The sequence below is a fragment of the Muntiacus reevesi genome, chromosome 3, assembly GCF_963930625.1.
Source record: "Muntiacus reevesi chromosome 3, mMunRee1.1, whole genome shotgun sequence".
Taxonomy (NCBI): domain Eukaryota; kingdom Metazoa; phylum Chordata; class Mammalia; order Artiodactyla; family Cervidae; genus Muntiacus; species Muntiacus reevesi.
The window spans coordinates 236,115,087-236,140,172 of record NC_089251.1 but is presented as its reverse complement, the minus strand read 5'-3'; the positions used below and the strand labels follow the sequence as shown (position 1 = coordinate 236,140,172).

Here is a 25,086-nt window from a genome sequence, read left to right as displayed (position 1 = left end):
GATCCACACAGTCAAAGGCTTTGGCATAGTCAATAAAGCAGAAATAAATGTTTTTCTGGAACCCTCTTGCTTTTTCGATTTAGGTATCACCAAAAATAAACACAAATCTAGGTTAAAAGTGTTGTCTTTCAGTCAGCTGGTGCTGTGATTATAATCTTTCTTTACTATTTTTTTTCAGGGTGTATATGGATTATTTTGATAACAATAAAATGTATCTGAAAAAATATTTGGTTCCCCTTGTGAAAGCTCCAAATTTACTGTCTTATTTCAATGTATACAAATTATTTTGAGTTCCCTCTTGTATTTAGTTTTATCTTTTTTTCTCTCTTTAAAATATTCAAAAGTTTTGCAATCATGGGGAAACCATTCCAGTATTTCTCTTAAGTCATACTCAGATTGATCAGAATTATATTCTTAAGCTATTTGGATTGTTTTCAACTTATAATTATTTTGAAAATCAACTAATGTTAAAAAGTTATTATATTTATCAGTATCTGTCCCTGGTAGCTTTTAAAACAGGTTATTTCTCAAAGCCGTTTTCACTGTAATTCAAAGCTTACTGCTTCTGTGATAAAGAAACATGTTAAATTTGCTCTCTGGTCAATAACATATCCCTCTGTTTAAATTCTGAGATAAACAATGCTTAAATTGTCATTAACATTTCTTTTGACACTTTGAAAAATTATGTTTCGAGATTTTATTTGTAAGAATCACTACAATAATGTCAGAGTTAGCATTTACTTGCAATCCAATTTTTTATCAATTTTAGTTTATAAAAACTGCCTCACTTATTTTTCCATGTAGAAAAGCATTGTAGAAATACTAAAAACATAAATTACTTGTGGATATTGAATACAGGATACTTTTGTGGTGGTCTATGTATCAGATAGTTTGTATACCACTTCAAATCCTATCAGCCACACCTCCTCTTCCAGCTTCTGCCGCAGTGATCAATTCTTTATGGGTTTCAACAGCTCACTTTCAAATGCAATGCTTTGATGCCTTTCTTCAGGTTGCATCACATATCTTACTTCCTGCTCTTATACTTCTGCCATCCTTAACCAATGGGCTACAAAGGCTGATAGATATATATGCTTCCCCTTTTCATCCCCAGGGCAAACAGTTGTGAGCTGAATTTCATGTCTTCAAATCAAGCATCACTCACCTATACTTTTAACCAATGCAGTAACACAATTTCTTATTGGCTTTATCTCTTTCCCTATGTCATTGTATTAGCCTACTCAGGCTGCCATAACAAAATGCCATAGTCTGAGTGGTTTAAACAATATAAATATATTTCCTTACAGACCTGGAGGCTTCAAGTCCAAGACCAGGGTGCCAGCATGGTTGAGTTCTTCTGAAGACACCCTTCTGGCTTGCAGAAGACCATTTTCTCCCTGTGTCCTTACATGGCAGAGAGAGATAAGAGCACTTCCCCCCTCCTTACAAGCACACAACTGATCAGATTTGGGCCCCACTCTTATCACCTTATTTAATCTTGATTACTTTCTGAGACACTGTCTCCAAACACAGTCACTGGGAGTTAGGGCTTCAAAATATGAATTCTGAAGGGACATAATTCAGTCCATAGCAGTCACACTCTTACTGTTCTTCACCCCTGCTCCTTAAGATCAATTAACCTTCAAGGAAGCCTCTGACTTAGGCTATACTTTCAGGGGAACCGAGGTTATAATATGTTTTGTTCTATATGTGTGATAACAGAAAAAAGGGTTCATAGAAAGTACAATCATGAGGCATTATTCACAATACTTAATTCAATAAAAAGGTAATGAGTATCACGCAAGACACCATGCTAAGTGAAAGTTGCTCAGTCATGTCCGGCTCTTTGCGGCCCCATGGACTAGATAGTCCATGGAATTCTCCAGGCCAGAATACTGGAGTGGGAAGCCGGTCCCTTCTCCAGGGGATCTTCCCAATTCAGGGATTGAACCCAGGTCTCCCACATTGCGGGTGGATTCTTTACCAGTTGAGCCACTGGGAAGCCCATTCTAAGACACCAGGCTAAGTGTAGTATTAAACAAGAGACATGATCCTAGTGTTTTTTTTTTTTTTTTTTTAAATGAAGAGGAGAAATAGAACACAGTCAATTATAATTGTATAAATACATTTGCGAAATATACTATGAAGAGGTCTAGGTTGCTAAAAAGGTAAATAAAAGGAGAGCCACATTTTGAGTCTGGATACTCAAAGAAAACCTTAAAAAACAAGGTTTAAGTTGAGATCTTAAATAACAAAATTTAGTAAGAAATGGTGTGGACACGGTGGTGGGGGTGGGGGCACTGGGGGTGGTGGACTAGAGAGAGCAAAAAGCCTGAGTTAGGAGCAGACGTGCACAGGAAGGTTATCATAGCTGAAACAGAAGGGTAGTCAGGAAGAGATGAGGGGCGGGAATGTGACATAAACAAGACCCAGACTGTATGAATTGAGCATTGAAGATCCTAGTAAGTACTCTGAATGCTAAAATGAGAACCATGGGAAGCCTTTGAAGGATTTTCTGAAAGATTTTTTTACCCCATTGTTGCTGTGGTTTTTGTAATGTATGTTGGTTATGCAGCCCTTGCTTACAGTACTTAAATCATTAGCTGAAGGGATCAGATCTAGGCATACATAGATTAATTGCAGCTCAGGCTCTCAAGAAATGACATTAAAGGAAAGTACTCAGGTCACAGAGAGGTCTTGCAAGAAGAGTCAGTGGACATAGCAGGGAATTGTGGTAGGAAAGGTCCTTCATCTGGCATTCTCCAAGGGAAGTATAGGAGTCAGATCAGGTGAGCTACTACAAATGCCTAACCCATGTTACCCAAGACATGATTTCTGGGTCCCAGATTGAGATCCAAGCACAAATTCTAATATGAAAAACTTTTCCACTCTTAATTAAGATACCCAGACACTGGCCTGGTAACAAAAAAATTAACAATAGAGCTCCAAGTAGCATGTCCATAGTGTGAAGTAATATGACTACATGTTTAAAAAAAAATGTGTATTTAGTTGTGTTTGACTCTTTGTCCCATTGGAATGTAGCCCACCAGGCTCCTCTGTCTATGGGATTTTTCAGGCAAGAATACTGGAGTGGGTTGCCATTTCCTTCTCCAGGGGATCTTCCCAACCCAGGGATCAAACCCGCGTCTCTTATATCTCTTGCATTGCAGGCAGATTCTTTACCTGCTGAGCCATCAGGGAAGCCCTGAAAAAAAAATAGTAAAAGAAAGAAAAATTATCCACACTGATTGTGAATCCTCCTCTAAATGGAGGCTTAGAGATTACACTTATGGTAGCTTCCAAAAATTATCCATGGTGTCTACAAATGTCTTGTCTTAAATCTCTTGCTCCAATTTTATAGTTGTACTAGGATTAGATTAGGTGAAAAAGCAAGACTCGAGGTATACAAATGTCTTGCAGCTGTCCTGCTCATACATATATGAACTTGCCAACATCTGTCTTTAAGGCAGTTCACTAGTAAGGGGTAGTGTATTTCTATGACTGGAAATTCCTCCAAACGAATTTCTGTTACTTTGCCTCAAAAAAAAAAAAAAAAAAAAAAACCAGCCTAATATCATAGGAACTTAATGGGGAAAATACTTTTATATTCAGAAAACTTGACAAATTTATTGATGACAAAAGAAAACTAAAATCCAAAATAAAGAAAATATGCCAAATGTCTTACAGGAGAATACAGTAAGAGAGAACTAGCATTATAGTAAATGTATTCATTAAACATACATCTAACATAAATATACATATATATATAACATAATTGTATTTGAAAGAAAGTTGGGAACGAAAACATTTATTAGTTAGCCATTTGATCCTATTTATATCACTAAATCAGAGGACAGGGAAGTTTGGCGTGTTGCAGTTCATGGGGTCACAAAGAGTTGGGCATGACTTAGCGACTGAACAACAGCAAGATGCTAACAAGATACTAGTAAACAGCTCATCCATGGACATTTCAGGTTATTTATGTACATATTTTACAAAATCACTAAATTAGTCAACTCATCTGTTAACTTACCCCACTGAAGCAACAAAAACCAAGCAAACTACTAGTTCTGACTCATTTGAATAATAGGCAAATACATTTAGGACCTAACTGTTTGTAAAATAAACTCTTTAAAGCTATAACTCATGCCCTTTACTTTACACTGGGGAAAATTAATCACTATTTCAAATAAAAATTTAGTCCTTGTTCAAAAATTAAAGTATTTACTAGTCATTGTTCAAAGATTAAAGTATTAATTAGAACATTTTAAAAGAAGAAGAAATCAGGATAAAGCCTTCATCTTCCTGGAAAACTCATGTAACTTGGCTCCTGGGAACCAGGATCATGATGCCTAGCTATGAGATTGACCCATCCATCTTCAGCAGCAACCTGGCGGATTGAGGGGCTGAAAATCTCTAAATGCTGGCCTCTGAGGTTGATTATCTGCACCTGGATACAACAGATGGGTAGTTTGTTCACATTACTTTTGGCCACGCTTTGGTATAGTCTCCAAAAGCACCGAGGACAGGATCCTTTCTTTGACATACACAGGATGGTTTCTAGGCTGGAAGAGTAGGTAAAGCCAATGGCTAAAATAGGAGTCAATCCATATATACAAGAACCCAGGGGCTTTCATTAAGGACATTTGGGGAAATGAGATAAAGGTTGGACTTGCCATCAAACTAGGAACTACAGTTGAGTATTTGGTACCATGGGCTAATCAGATAGACATGGCCTTGGTCATGTCAGTTGAACCTAGATTTTGAGGGTAGAAGTTTACTGAAGATATGATACCAAAGTTTGTTGGTTGAGAACACAGCTCCTGTCTTTTGGCAGACAGGTTAATGGTAAAACAGATCATGATACTCTCCATAACTATGCAAACACAGTGGCTAACGTGATTGTCTGCCAGTGATATTATATGGAATGAAGACCCCATATTCATGATAAACCTATTAAGATATACTTTCTCAAGAAGCTGCTCAGAAAAATTCTCTTCACAGGTGAAATTTCAAGGAGTCCAATGTTTCTGTTCATGAAAGTTCCCTTTTATTGGAAAATGAGAATGTTGACTACCAAGTCATATTGCATGAATCTGTACTGTTTTCTTGAGCAATTATTCACTCCAATGATTAAAGCCTACTGTGCAAAACGTTCTAAGAGGTTAGAAACTGGGCTGCACACCTAAATTTTCAATGATGGAATTTAAAGATTGTTGTTGTTCAGTCACTAAGTCATGTCCTACTCTTCGCAACTCCATGGACTGTAGCATACCATGCTCCTCTGTTCTCCACTATCTCCTGGAGTTTGCTGAAATTCATGTCCACTGAATCAGTGAAGCAATCTAACCATTTCTAACCAAATTTAAAGATTAGGATACTGAACGTGATCCAGGAATTCCACTCCTGGGCATGTATCTGGAGAAAATAGAGCCAGGACATGGAAGCATTCCATAAACAGAGGAGTGGATCAAGATGTGATGCATACATACAATGGAATGGTACTGTCATTGAAAAGACTGCAATGATGCCATCTGCAGCAACATGGATAGACCTAGAGATTGCATACTGAGTGAAGTAAGTCAGACAGAGAAAGACAAATATCATCTTATCACTTATATGTGGAATCTTAAAAAAATGTTAATGAACTTATTTACAAAACAGAGATAGAGTCACGGATGTAGAAAGCAAACGTATGGTCACCAAAGGGGAAGAGAGGAGGGATAAATTAGGAGATTAGGATTGACATACATACCCCTACACATAAAACAAATAACAAGTAAGGACTACGGTATAGCCCTGGGAACTCTACTCAGTACTCTCTAATGATCTACATTGGAAAAGAATCTAGAAAAGAATGGATCCATTCATTTGTATAACTGATTCACTTTGCTGTACAGCAGAAATTAACATAACATTGTAAATCAACCACACATCAATAAAAATTAATCTTAAAAAATAAGGATTAGGGCACTGAAATACCCTGTTTTTATTGGGAGGCTTGATTTTTATAAAGAGTAAAAATATAGCTGTCTTAAGATTACAAACAGAAACATATCTTAATGCCTAAAGAAGGCATATTAGCTATTTATGAAGAAAATTATTTTTCTGTATTTATGGAAAGAATTTTCTGTTGTTTCCCATCTGTTAGCCAAAAGCAATGAAGTCCTTATGTTTCTCCTGTTTCATCACTTGTGATTTGATAAAATGAGCAAAATAAAACTAATGAAAAATATAAGCTTGAATCTGGCAGGGATGCCATGCCATATTCCTTTTGCATCTAAAACATCTATTCTTTTCCCTTTTTACTTTGTAGTCAGATACACAAAAACTATTTTAAAAACGTGTGAAGCCCAGGGTTTTTCAGGTGACCTGCTCTAAAATATAAGCACGACTTTATCTGGGTGTTTTCTTTGCTAGCTTTGCTGAAGGAGCAGATTAGTGACTTTTGCCGCTTTCTTAATGCCACCTTCCATAAAATATTAAATAATCCTGTTGCCTTAGTTCTGAGTACAAAGAGAAGTAAAATCTCTATTTGGAAGTAATATTGAGCTAAATCTTGACTCTGCCACTTTAGGTCTATTTGGCCTCTGAAAATCACACAACATCTTTGAGCTTTTATTAACTATTATACATCAAATGTATTTTAACAATTGTGCAGGATCATGTTGAGCCTTAAAAGAAGCACCATAACACAAGTAAAACTTCTAGTACTATTCCTAAGAAATTAGCAGATGCTTAATACAAAGTAGCTATCATTTTATAAGTTTATATCATGAGTTATAAGGTACTTTGGTATAATTGAACTAAATTCATAAATCATTCTTATGACTGCTAGGACAGGTACTTTTGTCCCCATTTAAAAATAAGAAACTAAAGCTCACTAGCAGCCTGGTGCCATGGAAAGGCTCTAGTAGGGCATGGGATTTCTGGTCTGTCCTCTTTTAAAAATGGAACCCATAGGCAACACATCCCAACAAAACAAAGACCATGTGACAAGCCCACAGTTAATGTCATACTTAATGGCAAAAAAATTGAAAGCATTTCTTTTAAGATCAGGAATAAGACAAGAATGTCCACTCTTACCACTTACGTTCAAGGTAGTATCAGAAGTCTTAGCCACAGCAACCAGATAGAAAACGAAATAAAAGAAATCCAAACTGGAAAGGTAGTAATTAAACTGTCACTGTTTGCAGATGACATGATAGTATACATAGAAAACTCTACAGACACCACACACACACACACACACACACACACACACAAACAAAACTAGAACTAATCAATGAATTGATCAAATTGCAAGATATAAAATTAATATACAGAAATCTGTTACATTTCTGTATACTAACAATGAGAACCATCAGAAAGAGAAATTTTTTTAAAAATCCCATTTACATTTGCATCAAAGAAAAAGAAAAGACCTGGGAATAAATCTAACTAAGGAGGTAAAAGACCTGCACTCAGAAAAAAACTATTAAGACACTGAATAAATAAACCAAACTCAATACAAAAAAAAAGATGAAAATATATACCATGTTCAGGGACTAGATGAATTAATATTGTTAAAATGATTAAACTACCTAAGGTAATCTACAGATTTAATGCAATCTCTATCAAAATACCAATGCCATTTTTCACAGAACTAGAAAAAATAATTCTAAAATTTGTATGGAAACAAAAAGACCCTGAACAGCTAAAATAGTTTTAAGAAAGAACAAAACTGGAGGTTCACACCTCCTGATTTCAAACTATACTACAATGGTACAGTAATCAAAATGGTATCAAAAACAGAAACATAGATCAATGGAATAAAGTAGAGAGCCCAAAAATGAACTCATATGGGCATTGATCTATGATGAAAAAGGCAAGAATACACAATAGGACAGTTTGCCTCTTCAGTATTGGTGTTGAGAAAACTAAACAGCTACATACAAAAGAATCAAACTGGACTATTCTCTAACACTGTATAAAAAAATAAACTCAAAATGGATTAAAGACATGTAAAACTTTCAAGAAAAACATTCTAGAAGAAAACATAGGTGGCATCCTCTTAGATAACTGTCTTATCAAATAAACAAATGGGACTATATCAAACTAAAAAAAAACAAAAAACAACAACTGTGTATAGCAAAGGAACTATCAACAAAATGAAGAGTCCACTTACTGAATGGAAAAAGGTATTTACAAATGATATATCCAGTAAGGGGTTAATATTCAAAATATACAAAGAACTCATACAACTCAACATCAAATAAACAAACAACCCAACTAAAAAATGGGCAGAGAATATGAAGAGATATTTTTCAAAAGAAGATATAGTGATGACCAATAGGCACATGAAAAGACGCTCAATATCACCAATCATCAAAAAGCAAATAAAAACCACATTGAGGTATTACCTCACATCTGTCAGACTGACTCTTCTCAAAATCACAACAAATAACAAGCATCAGAGAATGTAGAGAAAGGGAATCCTCCTGCTCTGTTGACAAGAATGTAAATTGGTACAGCCACTATGGAAAACAATATAGAGATTCCTCAAAAAATTAAAAATAGAACTGACCTAAACTTGGTATCAATGAAATAAAGTCATTAATGTGTTAAAAAAAAAACACTTGGCAACCCAGATTAGTCAAATATTCATCAAGAATAAAGGTGAAATGGTGAAGGTGATCAAAAGGTACAAACTAGTTAGAAGATGAATTCTGGGAATGTAACATACAGCACGGTGATATTGTTAACAATGCTGTATTGCATATATGAAAGTTCCTAAGGGGACAGATCTTAACATTTCTCTCACCAAAAAAATATTCACTATGTGTAGTGATAGATGTTATTATTAAATGTACTGTGATGATCATTTCACAATATAATATATATCATTAAATCATTATGGTATATACCCCCCAAAATGGAGCCCATGTAAGGTGAGGTGGGCAAAAGAAGCTTTTTTACTCAACATTGTCTTATTTCCAATTTAACTTTATTCTGTAACAGAACCAAATGTCTAGGAATATTCTAGAACTATGGATATTGTCCCCAGTTATATATATTTTATTATTCCAGAGTAGACTAGGGGATAACAGAGTACATATTTAATTCCTAAACCACAGTATTTATAACTATGTTCCAAATTATAATTAGAAAACAAATATGTATCAACCACCTTATTCTTACACTCTTTTAATGTAACAAATATTGCAAAAAAAATTTTAAGAACAGGTATCGACTATATTTTTCTACCTAAATTCTCATTTTTTAAAAAAAGATAAAAATAAATCTTTTCAAGGTCAGTTCTGGGGCCTCCAACCTTCTGAGGAAGAGATATTTTTTATATTCCTGATGCTTCTAAATCTCTGGAGATGGTTTTGAAAATAAAGTATACTGAAGGCAGTGAAGGGAAGGACAAAATTCTACCTCCCTTCACTTACCAACTGGGAATCCCAGCTAACTAAGTTTGCATGAGTAAGGAAGCAGCACACACCTTGGAAAGCCACTTGATCTGCCGGCTAAAAACTTCAAGGTCCTCCTGACAGATGGTGTCCAATCCTTTGGTCAGGGATCTCAAAATTAGAGCCATGTGAACACGTGCTTGGTTTTGAAACTGGTGTGTGCTCCCTAAAGACATCTTACTAGAATCAGTTCAGTTCAGTTCAGTCGCTCAGTCGTGCCCGACTCTTTGCAACCCCATGAATCGCAGCATGCCAGGCCTCCCTGTCCATCATCAACTCCCGGAGTCCACCCAAACCCATGTCCATTGAGTCGGTGATGCCATCCAACCATCTCATCTTCTGTTGTCCCCTTCTCCTCCTGCCCTCAATCTTTCCCAGCATCAGGGTCTTTTCAAATGAGTCAGCTCTTCGCATCAGGTGGCCAAAGTACTGGAGTTTCAGCTTTAACATCAGTCCTTCCAATGAACACCCAGGACTGATCTCCTTTAGGATGGACTGGTTGGATCTCCTTGCAGTCCAAGGGACTCTCAAGAGTCTTCTCCAACACCACAGTTCAAAAGCATCAATTCTTCAGCTCACAGAAAGTATTTAAAGTGCTACAGAGATCAAAATAATTATTTTAAATATCCGCATAGGTATATGTATGTATAGGCTTCCCTGGTAGCTCAGACTGTAAAGAATCTGTCTGCAATGTAGGAAACCCAGGTTGGATCCCTGGGTCAGGCAGATCCCTTGGAGAAGGGTATGGCAACCGACTCCTATATTCTTGCCTGGAGAATTCCATGAACAGAGGAGCCTAGCGGGCTGTAGCCACAGAGCCGAGAAGAGTTGGACACGACTGAGTGACTGAACAGCAACAGCTCCTCTAAGTTATTCCCCCCAAAACACCCTGCAGCCCAGCCTTCATATCACGACAACTGCACCACTATCACTCCCTTGTCCAACTTCCAGATTCCTATTTTCTCACAGCCTCATGTAAATCTGGCCACCAGGCTGTATCACTTCTCCATTCACCTGGCTTGCCGTGTGCACCATTCTCTTTGGGCCATGGTCTCGTTTTCCAATGTGCTGGTACTGTGTTAGTGAGGGCAGTGGCTTAATGTGTTACTCTAGTCCTGGGAGTGCATTTACATTACAACAGTGACTTTCTGAAAGTGTTGCAGGGGGGAAGCCAATTCTGACTCCATGTTGGAAACAGTTTCTTTGACTTGCTTTTATTATAATCATACTCCAGGGCTTTGCCTGGAGGACCCTGTCTCTCTGCTTGACTAAAAACTAAAGTGCTTTTGTTTGGTTCATGGACAGATAGTTTGTCCTTACCCACATGTGAATAGAAGAGATTAATACACCCTTTCTGGGCTTTCCTTGTGGCTCAGCTGGTAAAGAATCCACCTGTAATGCAGGAAACCTGGGTTCAATCCTGGGTTGGGAAGATCCCCTGGAGAAGGGAAAGGCTACCCACTCCAATATTCTGGCCTGGAGAATTCCATGGGCTGTATAGTCCGTGAGGTCGCAAAGAGTCGGACACTGAGCGACTTTCACTTTCACTTTTCTGAAGGCTCACCATTGGTTTGGAGATGTTTTGCAAGACTGAAAACCCTTTCACTTTACTTCCCCACTGCATTTCCCTCTCTATTCTGCCTTTTGACTTTAGTTCCTCATTGCTTCTCTCCCTCTAATCTATAAAAGAACCTGGTGTCTAGATCCCAATAAGAGGGTTATTTTGAGGTGCCAGCCTGCCGTCTTCTCGGTCTGCCAGATCCCCAGTTAGTCTCTTCCTTGCCTCCACACCTGGTCTCTCGGTGTCGATCTCGTGAGCCTCAGTGATCTCACTGGCCTATCGCGCAGTGAGCAGAGTGAGCTTGGACTTGGTAACAAAAGTATTAAGAAATTTGGGATAAAAATGCCAAGCTCAGAGGGGAGATATTTTTGGGCGGGAGTAAGCTCTATAAGTGAACATTAGTCACCTATGCCTCCTTGTCAGGACTTTCTCTGGTTAATAATATTCCTCTTCCAGAAATCAAATCCAAGGAGAAAAGGTAGGTTTTTTTTAACCTGAAAGATTTCTACATCACAGATACCAAGTAAATCATCATTGATCTTTCCTGAGTCCACACCTCTAATATTTGAAATCTCTGCAGATACTTCTCAGAGGCTTCATATTTATACAGGAAATTTGATAAAGATCTCTGTATCAATCCTTGAGGGCTCAAAGAGAGCTCTGGCTTAGATTTTATGTTTTTAAAATGTCAGAAGCAGATATTCTAAGTAAATAAGATAAAATGAGAAAAAAAATCCCACTTTCTTTTTTTCACCTATATTGATGAACTTAGTCCAAATAAATTTTTATCCAAACCTACAAAAAAGAAAAGAAAAAAGAACTAGAGAAACCAATGTGAGGAGACAGAATATGAGTTTAGAATAAGACCTTCTGTTAAATACATATTATTAAGTACTAAAATAAAATTTAGTGCCTCTGTCCTTAAGATGGAAATATTAATGCAAAAAAAATTCTTTAGGTACATAAGATAGCCTGGTGTCTATGACACTGGACTTGGGATTCTTCAGCCAGAGTTCCTATTTCATTCAAATCCAAGCACTAAACTGCATGACCTTAGACAAATTACTTAATCTCTCTATGTTTTAGTTTTCTTAAAGTTGGAATAGTGATATCAATCTACTTCATAGGGTTATTATGAGGGTAAAATGAGTTAATAAAGGTAAAAGCATCTAGAACAGGGTCTGGCATAAGGAAATACTAATTAGGTGTTAGATATCATCGTTGTGGTGGTGGTTATTACAATTGTGGTTACCGCCAGCTAGTAGATTAGAAAGTTCAATAATCCAAAGGCAAAAGAATGGGCAGTATCGGCACTTTTCCTACATTTTTTGAAACACCAGCATAAAATGCCATCATTGGTGTTGGACTATTTGGCTTAAAACATATTCTTCACCAAACACAACCGCTAGTATACTTTACTACCCAAAGAAAAGTATGTGCTCTAAACCACCATAATTATAGATATATAAATGATTATGGAATGATTAGATAAACATTATAATTAAATGCCTTCATCCAGAAATCTCTGCTTTCCTTACAAGGCTAATGAAGGTGATCAGTCTTCCTTACACAAGAAGGGCCTATGTGTGCCTTCTAGAAAACATAATTGGTAGAACTCCTTTCAACATTATTACCAATTTTAGTCCCTGAGTTGCATGTGCTCTGCTTTGCCTTTGTAAATTATTAGTATCATCCTGTGTGCACTAAACAGTAATGTTTGTGGTTCTTTTTTTTTTAAGTCTCTTTACTTATTAAATCACCTTAAGAGTGTTGTATGATCAGTTAGGTATTAATACAAGGCATAAACTCAGAGAATTATGATGTATCTGTAGAAGTCAAACTTGTTTGTATGCCTATTCATTTTTCTTTTTCAAAAAGTATTATGAATTTCAAAAAGACTAAAGCCAATTATATAATATTTATAAAATAAAAACTGAAAAGGAAATCTCTCAGAACCCACCAGTAACTAATTTTTTGGAATATTTCTTAAGTAATTCTTCTTATGTATATTTTCAACATATTTATGAGGATACGTTTCTAATCTCTGATATAGAACTATACTGTAAGTACTTTCTATTAATATTTGCTCATTACTCTTCATAACCACAATTTTTAATGGGTGTGATATAGTTCACTCATTCTTTTATTACTAAACCTTTAATCTGTTTTCCATTAAGATAACTATGTAAATAATAGTCTCTTTTGAGTACATCTATTTCCAGGTTTCAGATTTTATTCTTAGAAGAGATTCTGTAAGTACTTAACACTTCTCTCTCTAATAAATTATTTAAACTTATAGCTATATCATATTATGCAGGAAACAGCTTTTCAAAATATGTAAAATAACTCTGCAAAACACCATCACTACTAGCTAAAATTAAAAACATACTTTCTCCATGAAATTCTTAAACTTTTTCTCATCTGAATTTCATCTCCATTCATATAGCTAGTCTCTCCTTGGCCCCCAAATACAAATAACTTTGGAAGTATTTCTCACTCTCATGGCATTTTGTACCTTTATGTGATGGCAATTACGTCAAGTATAATTATTAATTATTTGTATGATATTTAATGTTTATGTCTTTCAGTAGATAAAATGCCACATTGCAGCAGAGACTCACCTATGTTGCTTCTTTTACACCCAAGTGTCTGGCACATAGCATGTAGTCTTGTTTGTTGATTCAATGATTTAACAGTTTAAAATTATTTTATACAGTGTTAAGTTAAGTAGTACAGGGAATACATAGAAATATATGACAGTTACTGCCTTTAAAGAATTATAATAAAAATGAACCTTTATTATTATTTTTATTTTAATATGGCATACAAAAATGTTCACGGGCTATAAAACCAAAAGGACCTATAAAACAAAAAGGCAACCTACTGACTGGGAAAGATGTTTGCAAATTATATGACTCAGAAAGGGTTAATATCCAAACTATATAAACAGCTCATACAACTCAATACCCTTGACTCATTTCTGATCTTAATGGGAAAACTTCTAGTTACTCACCATTAAATATGACATTAGCTGTGTTTTCCACAGATACTCTTTAACATTTTGAGGAAGTTTACCTCTATTCCCAGTTTACTGAGAATTTTATCATGAATGGGTATTTGATTCAGTCAAAAGCTTTTACTGTATTTATTGGTATGATCATGTGATTTTTTTCATCTATAGTCTGTCAGTGGGATGCCTTACATTACTTGATTTTATGTTGAACCAGGCTTGCACATCTGAGATAAATTCTACTTGGTTGTTATGTATAATTTTTAAATATGTCATTGGATTTGATTTGCTAAAATTTTGTTAAGAATTTTTTATATCTATGCTCATGAGAGATATTGGCCTATAATTTCTTTTTTTTTTTTAATAATGTATTTGTCTGGTTTTGGTACTAGTCTAAGACTAATCTTATAGAGTGGCCACAGGACTGGAAAAGGTCAGTTTTCATTCAAATCCCAAAGAAAGGCAATCACAATGAATGCTCAAACTACCGCACAATTGAACTCATCTCACACGCTAGTAAGGTAATGATCAAAATTATCCAAGCCAGGCTTCAGCAATACGTGAACTGTGAACTTCCAAATGTTCAAGCTGGTTTTAGAAAAGGCAGAGGAACCAGGGTCAAACTGCCAATATCCGCTGGATCATCGAAAAAAACAAGAGAATTCCAGAAAAACATCTATTTCTGCTTTATTGACTATGCCAAAGCCTTTGACTGTGTGGATCACAATAAACTGTGGAAAATTCTGAAAGAGATGGCAATCCCAGACCACCTGACCTGCCTCTTGAGAAACCTATATGCAGGTCAGGAAGCAACAGTTAGAACTGGACATGGAACAACAGACTGGTGCCAAATAGGAAAAGGAGTACGTCAAGGCTGCATATTGTCACCCTGCTTATTTAACTTATATGCAGAGTACATCATGAGAAACGCTGGGCTGGAGGAAGCACAAGCTGGAATCAAGACTGCCGGGAGAAATATCAATAACCTCAGATATGCAGATGACACCAACCTTATGGCAGACAGCAATGAACTAAACAGCCTCTGGATGAAGATGAAAGAGGAGAGTGAAAAAGTTGGTTTAAAGCTCAACATTCAGAAAACTAAGATCATGGCATCCGGTCCCATCACTTCAGGGTCTGGGCTGAGTTGTTTTTTGTTTTGTTTTTTTTTTTAATAATTTTATTTTATTAGTTGGAGGCCAATTACGTCACATGGGCTGAGTTTTAATGTAAATTAATAACATCATTATATATATCCAGGATATGACAGCAACCTAAAAGTCCATCAACAAAGGAATGGATAAAGATGTGGTACATATATACAATGGAATATTACTCAGGCATAGAAAGGAAGGAAATAATGCCATTTGCAGCAACATGAATGGACCTAGTTATTGTCATACTGAGTGAAGTAAGTCACACAGAGAAAGACAAATATCATATGATATCACTTATATGTGGAATCTTAAAAAAAAAAAAAAGGCTATAAATGAACTTATTTACAAAACAGGAGTAGAGTTACAGATGTAGAAAACAAATTTATGGTTCCCAGAGGGTAAGGGGGGTGTGGGGATGAGGATAAATTGGAAGATTAGTATTGACACACATATTACACACAGTACTATATATAAAATAGATAATCAATAAGAACCTACTCTATAGTACAGGAAACTCTACTCAATATTCTGTAATGGCCTATATGGGAAAAGAATCTAAAAATGTGGATGTATATATATGTATCACAGATTCACTTTGCTGTACATTTGAAACTTACACAACATTGTAACTTAACTACACGCCAGTAAAATTTTTTTTAAAAACATCATAACATTCCACTTTAAATATTTCAGATTATATCCTTAAATGCAGGTCAATTCAGGAAGAGAAATGGGGTCAGTACTTCAAAGACTGTAAACTCTCTGATAATGGTCATCACATCTCCACAAAGTGAAATACAGTCATGACTGTTGGCCATTCAATGCATCTTAAAGAAGAAACCATCAATTCCTGCTTAGTGCTCTCACTGTAATATAGGATGCTCACTTAAATTTCTGCCATTTCATAGCTACTTGATAAGAAAGTATAAAAATAATTCTATTTAAGCTCTGTTTATCTGTAGTTACAGAGAGGAAATATAATAGCTAAAGGTGGATCTGAGAGGTAACATTGCTGAAAAACATTTGAGAAAGTCTTACTGATTTCTACCAACCTCCCTGGCTTTCTGGAGGCAAAAAGTTAAAAGGACAATCTCATACACAAAAGACACATAATCCATTAGGAACAGTGAGGATAACACAAGTAAATATTAAACTTATACTTGATATTATTGCTATTCAAGACTTTATCATCAAGATAAGAATTTTGTTCAAAAGCAAGAAGGGAAACCAAGGACAGCAAGTGTTTAAGAATCAAGTGTTAGATGGGCTCTCAGAAGTTTAGTTATTGAATATAAATTAAAAGACACTTACTTCTTGGAAGGAAAGTTATGACCTACCTAGATAGCATATTAAAAAGCAGAAATTTACTTTGTCAACAAAGGTCCATCTAGTCAAGGCTATGGCTTTTCCAATAGTCATGTATGGATGTCAGAATTGGACTTAAAGAAAGTTGAATGTCAAAGAATTGATGCTTTTGAGCTGTGGTGTTGGAGAAGACTCTTGAGAGTCCCTTGGACTGCACGGAGACCCAACCAGTCCATCTTAAAGGAGATCGGTCCTGGGTGATCATTGGAAAGACTGATGTTGAAGCTGAAACTCCAGTACTTTGGCCACCTGATGTGAAGAGCTGACTCACTTGAAAAGACCATGATGCTGGGGAAAATTGAGGGCAGGAGAAGAAGGGGATGATAGAGGATGAGATGGTTGGATGGCATCACCAACTCAAAGGACATGAGTTTGGGTAAACTCCCAGAGTTGGTGATGGATAGGGAGGCCTGGCGTCCTGCAGTTCATAGGGTCACAAAGAGTCGGACACACTGAGCAACTGAACTGAACTGACTGATTCATTTATGGAGTACCTGCTATCATGTTTATTTGATTCTGAAATGTCATATAATTCAGCTTCTTAATATCAGCTTTTTAAGGGAGAAAAAAAAACTCTAAATTCTATGCTAAATGTATATATCAGTTATAAGATACATTTTCAAAAATTAAAAAAAAGGAAACAAACATGTTCACTTTATACGTGCTAAGAGCTATATGTGCTAAACACAGTGGGTACAAAGATGTGCTAACTAGTCATGGACCTAAATTATGGAGGTTAATATATTGGAGTTACACATACATCACACAAACACATAAAATATTAGTCTGCTAATATATTGGATACTAGAGTAATAAATCCTCTTCTTTGTGTTGACCCAACCAACTGCAAAGATTAATACATCTCGGTTGGACACAACTGAGTGACTTCACTTTCACTTTTCACTTTCATGCATTGGAGAAGGAAATGGCAACCCACTCCAGTGTTCTTGACTGGAGAATCCCAGGGACGGGGGAGCCTGGTGGGCTGCCGTCTATAGGGTCGCACAGAGTCAGACACAGCTGAAGCGACTTAGCAGCAGCAGCAGTAGCAGCAATCTTTCTTTAGCTAGCTATCTTGAGAGCTTTAGCTTACTACTATAGTGAAGACATATTTCATCTTACATAAGCAGAATGATTTATTCTATTTTTCCATTTGTTAAAATCACAAAAACCCAGAGAATTATTTCCACAAAATGATTACTTATGACTAACGAAATATTCACCTTGATCATCTGGGGTAATTGGTATATTCTTGAAACTAAATTACCTAGACACTTGTTATTGGCAAAAGAGGGAAGCTTATTGCTTCAAAGATAGGGTTATATATTACCACATTATAAAGTTAGGATGACAGAGGAGCTAAGAAACTCTTTAAAAAATTAAAGACATTTTGTTATTTGGTTGGTAAAACTATGAATTTAAAGATATCTGAATATAAGAAACCCAAGTATAACGAACATCTGAAATGTAGGTGCTAAATATAAAACCTCTTTTCAATATCTCACACTTAAACAAAATATGTGGCAGCACAAGCATACCAAGCTTACAAAGACTGCAATCTCAGATATTCTGCATCCTAGTTATGACACTTTCTAATAATTTTTCTCATAAAAACTGTGAAAGCATGGAGCCAGTAATATCAGTACAAAACCTTCAGTGAGCATGAGTATAACAATGCTTACACACTTCAGTCACTCACTCATGTCTGACTCTTTGTGACCCCATGGACTGCAGCACGCCAGGCCTCCCTGTCCATCACCAACTCCCAGAGCTTGCTCAAACTCATGTCATGTCCATTGAGTCAGTGATGCCATCCAACCACCTCATCCTCTGTTGTCCCCTTCTCCTCCCACTTTCAATCTTTCCCAGCATCAAAGTCTTTTCAAATGAGTCAGCTCTTCACATCAGGTGGCCAAAGTATTGGAGTTTCAGCTTCAGCATCAGTCCTTCCAATGAATATTCAGGACTGATTTCCTTTAGCATGGACTGGTTGGAGATCTTTGCAGTTCAAGGGACTCTCAAGAGTCTTCTCCAACACCACAATTTAAAAGCATCAATTCTTCGATGCTCAGCTATCTTTATAGTCCATCTCTCACATCCATACATGATTACTGGAAAAATCATAGTTTTGACTAGATGGACCTTTGTTGGCAAAGTAATGTCTCTGCTTTTTAATATGCTATCTAGGTTGGTCATAAGTTTTCTTCCAAGGAGCAAGTTATAGAGCAAGTTATGGTTATAGTTATCACCTGCAGTGATTTTGGAGACCAAAAAAATAAAGTCTCCCACTGTGTCCACTGTTTCCCCATCTATTTCCCATGAAGTGATGGGACCAGATGCCATGATCTTAGTGTTCTGAATGTTGAGTTTCAAGCCTACTTTTTCACTCTCCTTTTCACTTTCATCAAGCCTCTTTAATTCTTCTTCACTTTCTGCCATAAGGGTGGTATCATCTGCATATCTGAGGTTATTGATATTTCTCCCAGCAATCTTGATTCCAGCTTATGCTTCTTCCAGCCCAGCATTTCTCATGATGTACTCTGCATATAAGTTAAATAAGCAGGGTGACAATATACAGCCTTGACGTACTCCTTTTCCTATTTGGCACCAGTCTGTTGTTCCATGTCCAGTTCTAACTGTTGCTTCCTGACCTGCATACAGATTTCTCAAGAGGCAGGTCAGGTGGTCTGGGATTCCCATCTCTTTCAGAATTTTCCACAGTTTATTGTGATCCACACAGTCAAAGGCTTTGGCATAGTCAATAAAGTAGAAATAGATGATTTTCTGGAACTCTCTTACTTTTTCAATGATCCAACAGATGTTGGCAATTTGATCTCTGGTTCCTCTGCCTTTTCTAAAACCAGGTGAACATCTGGAAATTCATGGTTCATGTACTGTTGAAACCTGGCCTGGAGAATTATAAGCATGACTTTGCTAGCATGTGAGATGAGTGCAACTGTGCAGTAGTTGGAGCATTCTTTGGCATTGCCTTTCTTGGGGACTGGAATGAAAACTGACATTTTCCAGTCCTGTGACCACTGCTGAGTTTTCCAAGTTTGCAGGCATATTGAGTGAAGCACTTTCACAGCATCATCTTTTAGGATTTGAAATAGGTAAACTAGAATTCCATCACCTCCACTAGCTTTGTTCGTAGTGATGCTTCCTAAGGCCCACTTGACTTCAGATTCCAGGATGTGAAGTCTAGGTTGGTGATCACACCATCGTGATTATCTGGGTTGTGAAGATCTATTTTGTATAGTTCTTCTGTGTATTCTTGCCACCTCTTCTAAATATCTTCTGCTTCTTTTAGGTCCATACCATTTCTATCCTTTATTGAGCCCATCTTTGCATGAAATGTTCCCTTGGTATCTCTAATTTTCTTGAAGAGATCTCTAGTCTTTCCCATTCTATTGTTTTCCTCTATTTCTTTGTACTGATCACTGAGGAAGGCTTTCTAATCTCTCCTTGCTTTTCTTGCTACACAAGAGAAGACTCTGCATAGGGACATCACCAGATGGTCAACACCGAAATCAGATTGATTATATTCTTTGCAGCCAAAGGTGAAGGAAGCTGTATACAGTTAGCAAAAACAAGACCAGGAGTTGACAGTGGCTCAGATCATGAACTCCTATTGTCAAATTTAGATTTAAATTTAAGAAAGTAGTGAAAACCACTAGACCATTCAGGTATAACCTAAATCATGTCCCTTACAATTATACAGTGGAAGTGAGAAATAGCTTTAAGGGACTAGATCTGATAGAGTGCCTGATGATCCATGGACAGAAGTTTGTTGACACTGTACAGGAGGCAGTGATCAAGACCATCCCCAAGAAAAAGAAATGCAAAAAAGCAATATGGCTGTTTGAGGAGGGCTTACAAATAGATGTGAAAAGAAGAGAAGTGGAAAGCAAAGGAGAAAAGGAAAGATAAAGATGCTTAAAGATTGATTAGTGTGAAAGGGTCACAGTGACAAGAACAAGACAGCCACCAAAAGTGTCATGTGGAGTTCATGAAATAGCAAATGTTTTGTGCAAAAGTGTGAGGTTATATAATAATTAGAGTAGCCACTATAGTCAGCAATAACTTTAATTTAATGCACATGACTAAGAGTACAATGATAAATACAGGCATTATATGCATAGCAAAAGAGATAGCGTTATATGCATAGCAAAAAAGAGGCTTTACTACTCCAAAGAGGAGGTAATGGCAGTACCTAATCAGATTCATGTATACAATGTGAGTGGTTCCAGAAATTCGGGAATCATGGTATGAAAGCTGAAGACAATGCAGTAAGGGTATGTGGTCAGCAGCACATTTCTCAGGGAGACTTTTATTCTATGTGTTTTTCTTTAACCCATTTCAGGGTCAAGCACCACTAAAACCTCACTATCAGGATGAACCGTCTTTCCATTGCTTCTACGTCCTAATTTGGGTTGGGGAGGACAGTTGGGCAACGGAACACAGTGATTAGTGCACCATTCTTGCTCAGTCTTCAAACTGTTAGGTTTCAGATAAGCGCACTGTGATAAACCACATCTGTAACTTAAACTTGTGGGGATCTTTCTTTAAAACATGGAGATGGAAAAGGAGAGGACCTGTGCCACTCTCCTCTTGATTGCCATGATAGGAAGGAATTATGGACAAATACAGCTATATTTTTATCCTCAAAATATCCTCTGATCATTTGTCTTAACCCCACAATTCGACTTGATCTCATCACATTTTGACTTCTGGGAGGCTGCAATCCATGTTTATCTGTGCTTTCTGCATGATCTTTAATCTCTCTCTTTCCTTCATCTCTCTGCTCTCATTTTCAAACACATGTAGCTCTTTTTCTATCACAAGTTGCCATTCTCACAATCTCATTGCCTTCTCCAGAGGTACTTTTTTCATTTTTTGACACCAAAATGGTCTATGCAATGCTTTTTCCATTTCTTTACCACCTCCTCCCTTCTGAAATTTTGCCAACAGGCTTCTAGTCCTGCTCCCCTCCTCACCCAATACCTTTCCTTAAAACTAACAATGATCTCTTTTCTTTATTCTGTTTGATCTCTATACCACTGTCTTCTCTAAAAATTTCTTGATACAGTCTTGACCCTTGCCTTCTATAGTCTGAAATTATTCATGGTTTTCTGCCTTTCTGATGACTGTTTTTGTTTTTTATCTATTGGTTGCATTTTTTCATTCTTTCCTCAAGCTGTGACCATTATTCAGAGTTCAGTCCTTTCTTGTCTGTTTTTTTTTTTTTTTTTTTTTCTTTCTAGACCAAGGAATTTTAAATTGTGTTCCTTGATCTAAAATACCTTAGAAGCTGCCACTGAGAACCCAGGGAATGGATAAAAGTGTGGACAACTGGTGCCTTCCCACTACTTCAAACAGAATAGCTCTGATATTATCTGTTTATTTGTTCCATATTGTTTATTTTGGAGAGCTTCACTAATTTACTGAAAACTACATCAGGATCATAAAGTCTGAGTCTAATTTCCTATTTTACAACTATCTATCTATATAACTTTGGACAAATATTTCAAAGCATTAATAAATTTCTAAATCCAAGCTTGTGTCCTTCCCTCCACCTAAACCACTCTCCAGGTCTCCTCCCCAGTACCTTTCTAATTCCTACTGATTTTTTGGTTTTCTGTCACTTCCTCCAGGAAGTCTTCTTTGAATCTGAGATCTGGGTTAGGTGTTCTTCTGACATGGTACCATAGCATTCTAAAACAATCCTTTAACACAGTACTTATTTGGTTGTCTGTTGGTCTATATTTCCTACTAAATTGGAAGCTCATTGAGAACAGACTATTATTCATGACACACTTAGCTTAGGGCATGTAGTAGGTTTGAAATCCCAGAGATAATTTTATATCCAGCAAAGATACCCAAATTAGGTGACACTGCTTTCTTTTCAACTAAATATAAATAAAAAGGCATGTATCAACGTTATCTCTCATTGTGATCAAACTGCTCTCCCCATCTGCCTGCTTTCTGAGTGTCCCTGACACCTCCTTCATCTACTTTTGAATCCTGTTCACAACATCTTCACCATTTACTTTTATTGGGGAAGTTATTTTATATTTCACTGATTTTTTTTTTTTTGTCCTGAAACAGAGATGGACTGTTAAAGATATCTACAATGACCAAGAAAACATCAAAATACTAATTCATCTTGTTTTCAACTCTGTATCACTACATCATTCTTAACAAGATTATAACATTGCACTGTTTTGGCCTAATATTAACAATATCAACTTCTAATAGTTCTAATCTTTGTTTAGATGAAAAATTAACAATATCAACTTCTAATAGTTCTAATCTTTGTTTAGATGAAAAATCTTCAAAAGAAGATTTTGAGGGCATATCTGAGCAGTTTATAAGAAAAGCATTGGTAGCTGATATAGAGATTATAACTGCCTGGTAAAGAATGTATTGCTTTAAATATTTGCTGTTTAAAATATATATATAATAACAACAAAAAATCCTAAAATAAAATCAAAGAAGAGTAATATGATGTTCACCTATATTCTATAAATATGGCCTTAGAGAAATTCCAAACTGCTGGCATACAAAACTAGAAAGTGTAATATTACAATTCCATCTTTAATCCTAAACTGTAACATCACCCTCAGCAACCATACTCGGGTACTTTCATCATAAATGTCATAGGTTCCAAGAGCAAAATTACATTTCAATTCAGTGCTATTTTATTTAAGAGTTTATCATATTTTCAAACACCAAGCTAATGCAATTTAGACCCAATGAGTATCTTTTACCTCACTGCTTTAAATCTGGAATCAGCTTTTCACTACTATGTTTCTTCAGATTATATTAAATAGAAAAGGTCCTAAGGAAGACCAAAATCAAAAATATTTTGCAATAAAGCAATCTCTGCAAAACTGATCATGGTTCATTTTCTGCTTAACAGAATTCTTGACAAATAGAACTTCAAAAAGATATTCTTGGAATAGATGTTATAAAGAAAACTCATGTATCAGATAAGTAGCTGATTAGATGAAATCCTGTACGGCTCTAAGAGACCAAGATTTAGGTCATGAATCAATTCAAGGAAGTCGATCTGCTGACTAAGATCCTCATGTTTCTTATAACAATAGTAATATTTGTATAAAGAAAAGCCCCACAGCCAACAGGGGAGATGGTACTTACGAGTATTGTGTCAGCAGTTCCAAATCATTATGCATGTTGATTGGATATGCTTCACTGAGTTCAAACAACTTCTCTAGAGCCTCATAAATGAAAATGATGCAAATAAGAGAAGCAAAAGCTTCTTCAGTAAACCGGGTGATATAGCAGACAAGGGAGCTTGCATCAGTGGCCACAAGTATGATACACAGGGTTGCAGTCCAAAGTCCAATACTAGCTCTTAAAGATAGGTATGACAGCCCATATTCTCTAGGAGGAGGGAAAAAACAGGAGAAAGAAGGTCATTGAACAGCCTGTCACCATTTTTAGTAGATGGAAATAAGTCTAATTCAGGAAGCGAAAGTAAATAAGCTTCACATCCCATGAGTATCTAAACTCAAAACTTTGTCTACAGGGAACACCTAAGGGTACAAAACTCAAAGAGGTTTCTCAGTGCTTAGAACTGAATATAATTTTTTATAAATATTACATAAAAAATACATAAATATTTTACTATTTCTTTATTTCCATGGAGAGACAAAAATGGCAAACTGAATCAAATCAGCAACTTCTACCTCTGCCAGCAGATTTCCAAATGTGATGTTGAGAGAAGCATAAATACGGTGGAGGGATAGACAGGGACTAAGGGTGAAAAGTATATAATACTTACTTGCAAAATTTAAACAAAATCTTTTCAAACACCAAAACTGGTCCTGTACTGCCTAGTATGGTAAGAGGCTGTCCACCAAAGAGAGAATAGGCTATCCCAGTCATGGATGCTCCAAAGAGAGACTCGATTGCACTCTGTGTGGAGATATAAATGATTCTATTATCTAAGCTATACAGGCCGCCATCATAATTGGGGAAAAAATATATAAAATACATGGGGTCTATTCTATGAAGCGCCTACTAGCAACCTTGGGCAGGAGGTGGGGTGGGAGAATTAAAAAAGGGGCAAGCCATCAAAATATGAATGGTAGTAGACAAGGATACATTATCTCCCTCTTCCTTATCTTACTTTTCTTTCACTTATTGAAAGTTTACATGTATTCACAACAAATGTCTGGCAGAAGCATGGCCTATATAAGTGGGAAATGGACCTTTTAAGAGCTAAGAACCAATCTAAAGCTAGCCTAAGACTGGGGGCCAGGGATGAGATCAGAACCTTGTGTAACGTAAGAATTATCTGTTCTGAGATATTCCACTTCCTGATTACCAGTTCCACTAGTCAAGAAATTCATATGAAGCTAGTTCAGTTCAGTTCAGTCGCTCAATCGTGTCCAACTCTTTGTGACCCCATGAGTATCAGCTAGACCATACATCAAACCTCTCCTCATAAAGGAATTCCAAATGAAACACACACTCATCTAACTATGAATCTTAAACACTGATTCAAATTCA

At 36.4% G+C, this 25,086-nt stretch overlaps 1 protein-coding gene and 1 pseudogene across 3 annotated transcripts in view; one reads left to right on the top strand and one right to left on the bottom strand.

Moving 5' to 3' along the window:
• SLC4A10 (solute carrier family 4 member 10) overlaps positions 1-25,086 on the bottom strand; it is a 225,745-nt gene that overhangs the window by 69,200 nt on the left and 131,459 nt on the right. For all 3 annotated transcript variants that reach the window (XM_065927869.1, XM_065927870.1, XM_065927871.1), the window contains 2 exons: positions 24,356-24,489; positions 23,710-23,955 (listed from right to left, as the gene is read on the bottom strand). In XM_065927869.1, coding sequence (XP_065783941.1) covers positions 23,710-23,955; positions 24,356-24,489 — 380 coding nt within the window. The remainder of the gene's footprint in view (positions 1-23,709; positions 23,956-24,355; positions 24,490-25,086) is intronic.
• Positions 4,346-4,916, top strand: LOC136162939 (ribulose-phosphate 3-epimerase pseudogene; annotated as a pseudogene).